The sequence below is a fragment of the Phragmites australis genome, chromosome 24 (genome assembly GCF_958298935.1).
Source record: "Phragmites australis chromosome 24, lpPhrAust1.1, whole genome shotgun sequence".
NCBI classification, from domain to species: Eukaryota; Viridiplantae; Streptophyta; class Magnoliopsida; order Poales; family Poaceae; genus Phragmites; species Phragmites australis.
Window position 1 is genome coordinate 1,590,324 of NC_084944.1, and position 6,163 is coordinate 1,596,486.

The window sequence follows — 6,163 nt, forward strand, 5'->3', positions numbered from 1 at the left end:
TCCTGCCTACACTAGTGTTATACCAGATCCGGTAGGTTACTTTGTGGGCGTTGTTTTTCCTTTGATAGTTTTGTAGAGTTAGTTTCTGAGGTTAAAAAAAGAGGTTTTTACTACAGAACCGTAACTTCACCTCTCGCGCGAAGCTTCATTACCATCTCACCTCACAGTTTTAGTTGATGGCTATAGGATAATTTATTCTTTTGACTTTTCGTGTACAAATATTAAGATGATTATTTAGACATTTATATGTCTTCAAATAAAAAGTTATCGACCACAAAGTAGTAGACCTTGTCAAGAGATACAATTTTTATATAAAGTTTGTCTTCATCCGACTCCGTATGAAAAAGTTATGAATTTTGGAAGATAGACTCTATTTTATTGTCACTGCTGGTTAATATAACGATCTGACAGTGATGATATCTCTATTGTTATTGCCGGTTTATGGATAAAACCGATCTCATTTATCACTACTATTATTTTCGAACCGACCGTGATAGAGGAATAGAAATGACCAATTTTATAGTAATGCCTCTTCTTGAATCTCTCTATAAAATACATGCATGTTCCAAAATCCAAATTCTAATACTAGCTTTAGTTGTATCTTCTAGTACTATTTTACCTTAAAAAATCTTCTACTGTTGTGGTAATACGACAAGAATGTGAAAATTAATTCCTACGTTTGTTCAGACGAAAAGAGTATGAGCTCTTGTTTCTGGTGTGAAAGTTGGCGAGATGCAAGTGTGTCGCTGGTGGTAATAACCAGTTAAAGATAAAACTGACCCACTTTGGTCGGTCCAATAATACATTAACGCGCCTCCTATTCTTCCGTCACATGAAAACACGATGTATTAACATGATGAGCAACTGAACACAGCTGGTGAGGTTTAGGGTTTTGAGGTTAGTGAATTCCATGGCTGTTAGGCTTAGAAGAGCTATGGAGGAGGCATGATGGCCAGATGGAGGAGGCGAGCGACGGACGGGCTAGCGAGGCGGCGGTGACACGATGCGCTGTGGGATACAGCTGGTGGGCTAGCGCAACGGCGGGAGAGCTCGATTGAAGTAGTTTGCGTGGCGGGATAGTGGGAGCGGATCTGATGGCGGGAACTTCACCGGGGACAGAGGAGGCGGGCGGTAGGCGGGGTGTCACAACGAGCTACTTGTGGTGAAGAAGAAAGAGAAACCCGGGTGTTGCTGAAGCTAGAAGAAAAGAGGAGAGCCGTGCGATGGGATCCAACGTTTGAGATCCATCGCCTGATCGAGAGAAAGATGGATTTCAGATGCCTGAAATATAAAAGGGCCATAGATTAAAGAAGTAGTGTCTCTGTTTTTCGATGCATTAGAACTTGGGAGCCTGCAGGACGGTCTCATCGAAACTGAAGATTTGTGTTTGGCATGCCCTACAAGTTGTCGGGCGGCTTCTGCATTCACTTTGCATGGCATCTTGCAACCACCATGCTCGGTCCAATTTTAAATGGCCAGACCATGATATTCGCCATATAATTGTGCTTCTCCTAATATAAAAACGGTATGCCATATATCTCTTTTCTTACATAGACTGAAACGGATTAGGCACAACTTCCAACGCAACTTCCTAGTCCACACATGATTCAGGATTCAGTGAGATTTGGTACACAGAATCGATACAAATGATTGCATCTGTACGAATAATAACGTCCATGATTTAATCGCAGACCTGTCGTTCCTTCTGTTTCCGGCTGTGAACGAATCAGACAGGGAGCGAGCTGTACATTTCCGACGAGAATAATTGAACAGGAACGCGTAGGTACTGCTCATACTATATACCAAGTGCCAAGAAGGGCTAAAATATTTTTCAGACAGGGAGCGAGCTGTACATTTCCGACGAGAATAATTGAACAGGAACGCGTAGGTACTGCTCATACTATATACCAAGTGCCAAGAAGGGCTAAAATAAAAAAATAGACAACATACGTCAGCGTATTTATAAAAATAGATAACATATTAGCGTATTTGTAAATCTAGCACCTGTATTTGGCACTTAAAATCCGAAAACTCAATTTTGATACTCAAACTTCGAAAATATATCGGACCCACTGATTTCGGCACCTGAAGTACCGAATACGGCACTGTTTACCGTATTCGACACCTTAAATACAAAAAATGTTATGTATTCGGCAACTGAGGTGCCGAAAGCCGAAGAGAAGCTAGCAAGCTACAGTAGAAGAAAGAAAGTAGTGTAAAAATTCATGTTTTTTATTTAACTCACGATTTTATTTGGAAGTATAAAAATAGTCTAAAAATTCTAACCGTTTTCATGAGCAAAATAGAGGTCACTAGCGATCTGTTTTAATTGATTTGATCTAAAAAGCATGAGCCAATATTTAATTAAAATCCTTTAAATAAGCCAACTTTTATAAATTCTAGCAATTTTTAATGACTCAAATAAATTCTCAAAAATCTAGAAAAAATCACTAATATTCTTCTAATGTGATGTACTAATTTATAAAAATGTTTCCAATCCTATGTTATTTGGTGAAAAAAATGAGTTCCTTTGTAATGATCTATTTATATACATTTTTATCATTTCATGTGATATTCTCTTTTTAATTCAATTTGAATAAAAATAAACGCATACATTCTCTTTTAATTCATTTCATGTGATATTCTCTTTTATCATTTCAAGCTCACCCAGCACATTTGACGATGAGATGTGCTAATATTCTTCTCATGTGATGCAATCAACATGAACATATTGGGATTGTTTTTTTCATGCACCTTTATTGTCTGCACTAAGAAAGCAAAATGTGCCCAACCAAACCTTGTCACTCCTCGGTAGATCGAAACACCTTCGCAAGTGTGCAACATACTCTTACCTTGTCATGCTTTTCATCTCCTCAGCCGTGTATCTTCACACCACTCCAGCCATGACAACAAGGACGGTCATCCTCCACAAAAGAAAATATCACATGAAATGAATTAAAAGAGAATATATGTATTTTTTTATTAAAATTGAATTAAAAAGAGAATATCATATGAAATGATAAGAATGCATATAAATGGATTATTATAAAGGAACTTAATTTTTCACTAAATAACATAGGGTTGGAAACATTTTTATAAATTAGTACATCATATTAGAAGAATATTAGTGATTTTTCCTAGATTTTTGAGAATTTATTTGAGGCATTAAAAATTGCTAGAATTTATAAAAGTTAGCTTATTTAGAGAATTTTAATTAAATATTAGCTCATGCTTTTTGGATCAAACCAATTAAAACGGATTGCTAGTGACCTCTATTTTGCTCATGAAAACGTTTAGAATTTTTAGACTATTTTTATATTTCCAAATAAAATCGTGAGTTAAATAAAAAACATGAATTTTTAACTACTTTCTTCTTCTACTGTAGCTTGCTAGCTTCTCTCGAGCGCGCACGGCAGAGCCGTATTCGGCACTCAGTTGCTGAATATATAGCGTTTTTGGTATTTGAAGTGCCGAATATGGTGAACAGTACCGTATTCGGCACTTCAGTGCCGAAATCAGTGGGTCCGACGTATTTTCAGAGTTTGAGTACCGAAATTGAGTTTTCGGATTTTAAGTTGTCGAATACAGGTGTTAGATTTACAAATACGCCGATATATTATCTATTTTTGTAAATACGCTGATGTATGTTGTCTATTTATTATTTTTGTCGCCAAGAAGCAGTTACTTTCTTTAATAGTGCACTCGTGACCCGAAGCCTCTGTATTCCTCGCATGATTTGCTCCATAGCCATGCATGTGACCTCTACCAAAGCTCGTCGTCGGGTGCAACGATTGTTGACGGCGATCGCGGCGTACTGCGTTCGTTTCCGGCCTATAAATACTCCGGCAAGCTGCTCCTCCCCGACCATCGAAGCACAAAACCTTCTCTTTGCTGCTTAGTACTAGCAGCTGCTTTCTGAACCTTGGAGTAGCTAGGCTTGTAGTACTGGGGCTACCAGCTAAGCTAGCAAGATGGCCTCCTTCCCCTCCAAGGTTGTTGCACTTGGTGCGCTAATCTTCTCGCTCCTTGTCACGTATGGCGCGTGCGCTAGGCCGGTGAACTTTAACGCCTCTGAATTCACCGCCGACCCCAACTGGGAGGCCGCCAGGGCTACCTGGTACGGTGCGCCCACCGGCGCCGGCCCTGATGACGACGGTACGTACGTCAAAAAAAATAAAATCATATGACCTTACACATATGTTTGTGTACAGATACATACGGTTTTGCATTTCTCGGTACGTACGCACATCATTGTCGGTGCATGCATGGCGCTAACTGCATGCCGTACTGCTGAACGATCTATAAACTTTGCCTCCCGGCGATCATTGATGTGCAGGTGGCGCGTGCGGATTCAAGAACGTGAACCTGCCGCCGTTCTCGTCCATGACGTCCTGCGGCAACGAGCCCCTGTTCAAGGACGGCAAGGGCTGCGGCTCATGCTACCAGGTAGTAGGTTACTTAGTCAAAGAAAGATACTGTTTCCAGGACGACGTTTATGCTGTCGCGTGCCCTCGTGGAAGTGGAGATGAATCGAGAAAGCACAGTTTTGAGTTACTACTCCATTTGTTTGCCTTTTTTTCAGATAAGATGCGTCAACCACCCTGCATGCTCCGGGAACCCGGAGACTGTTATCATCACCGACATGAACTACTACCCGGTCGCCAAGTACCACTTCGACCTCAGCGGCACGGCGTTCGGCGCCATGGCCAAGCCCGGCCGCAACGACGACCTCCGCCACGCCGGCATCATCGATATCCAGTTCAAGAGGTGGGTAACATGCATTGCTCGTCTAACTGCGCCAGACAAATAATCTCCAAACCCTACCTGAACAGAATCATAAACTCGACCGTCTAGCTGCTACCTACTAGTGGTGTGGAGCCCCTGTACTTTGCTCAACTAACTTTAACGACAACGACCGATTTTTCATTGGGGGCTTGGGGCCCGAGTACTTCCAATTCACAATATGTCGTCTCGGGTTGCCACTGTACTCATCCTGATTTGGAGTTTGAGCACTATGGACCAGGCTAATGGAAGCATTTCACATGCAGAGTGCCATGCAACTACCCCGGCCAGAAGGTGACGTTCCACGTCGAGGAGGGCTCGAACCCGGTCTACTTCGCGGTGCTCGTCGAGTACGAAAACGGCGACGGCGACGCGGTGCAGGTGGACCTCATGGAGGCCAACTCCGGGTCGTGGACGCCGATGCGCGAGTCGTGGGGATCCATCTGGAGGCTGGACTCCAACCATCGGCTGCAGGCGCCATTCTCCCTGCGCATCACCAACGAGTCCGGCAGGACGCTGGTGGCGAACCAGGTCATCCCGGCCAACTGGGTGCCCAACACCTACTACCGCTCCACCGTCCAGTATTAGCTCACGATCTTCTGCTGCACACAATAATTTGGTGCCATTGGCTTCATTAATCTGGTATTGTAACGTTGCATCGGATTGATGAGGTGATTTAGTTAATTAGTTGGTAAGACGTCGATTGTTGCTGAGTGGGAAATGGAGGAGGCGAGTATGCATGTGCTTTCCTGCCCACCGTCAATGCATGTACCAGTGTGATCAAGTTTATAAATTATGAACAATATTCTGTGTGAAATTCAGTAGGTCCCTGGTTCTCCATCTTGTTTTGTTTGCACCTCTGCTTGTTTATTCAGTGCGGGACCTGTATTTCGTTTGCACGCTGGTGGCTAGTGGGGGTGGTTGTCAGTTTGTCACTCGGCCACTTTGGTTTCGATTCTCACCTCATGTGTATTGATGCTAGGGTGAATGTCTTTCCCCTAGTCATGTTCTTTTACTTAGCGCAAGTCTGATAATTCATCAGTTTTTCCATTGTATTCTTAGGCAACATCCCAGGTGCGAGAATATTTCCAAATACCTATAGAAATTTAATTATTTTCTATGAAGTTCTTGCGTTACAAACATGTCCGAGACCATTCATTATCCAGTCAGAGAGCCTAGGATGCATTGAGGGCGAAGTTTCTATAGGACCAAGGGTGACCATGGCCTCCTCTTCCTCTAGACATTTACTAAGACACACTAATCACCACAAATAAATACTTACGAAAATACTCAAGGAAGCATGATTCGCTTAGTTGTGCCCCCCTTAATGATCTCCTTCAAGCTCCTCCACTAGATATGTACTAGAGGATCTGGTCCTGAT

The 6,163-nt window shown here is 42.5% G+C and overlaps 1 protein-coding gene across 1 annotated transcript; it reads left to right on the forward strand.

Annotated features, from left to right (window-relative positions):
• The first annotated feature begins 3,848 nt into the window (after positions 1–3,848).
• LOC133908064 (expansin-B3-like) lies at positions 3,849–5,606 on the forward strand. The gene is made up of 4 exons (XM_062350188.1): positions 3,849–4,155; positions 4,337–4,446; positions 4,583–4,767; positions 5,049–5,606. The coding sequence occupies exons 1-4, from the start codon at positions 3,972–3,974 to the stop codon at positions 5,368–5,370; spliced, it is 801 nt and encodes a 266-aa protein (XP_062206172.1). The 5' UTR covers positions 3,849–3,971; the 3' UTR covers positions 5,371–5,606.
• Positions 5,607–6,163: the final 557 nt, after the last annotated feature.

Coding starts and splice junctions, on each gene's coding strand:
- LOC133908064 (XM_062350188.1), top strand. CDS start 3,972: ATGGCCTCCTTCCCCTCCAAGGTTGTTGCACTTGGTGCGCTAATCTTC. Junction 4,156..4,336: donor CGCCGGCCCTGATGACGACG/GTACGTACGTCA, acceptor ATTGATGTGCAG/GTGGCGCGTGCGGATTCAAG. Junction 4,447..4,582: donor GCTGCGGCTCATGCTACCAG/GTAGTAGGTTAC, acceptor CCTTTTTTTCAG/ATAAGATGCGTCAACCACCC.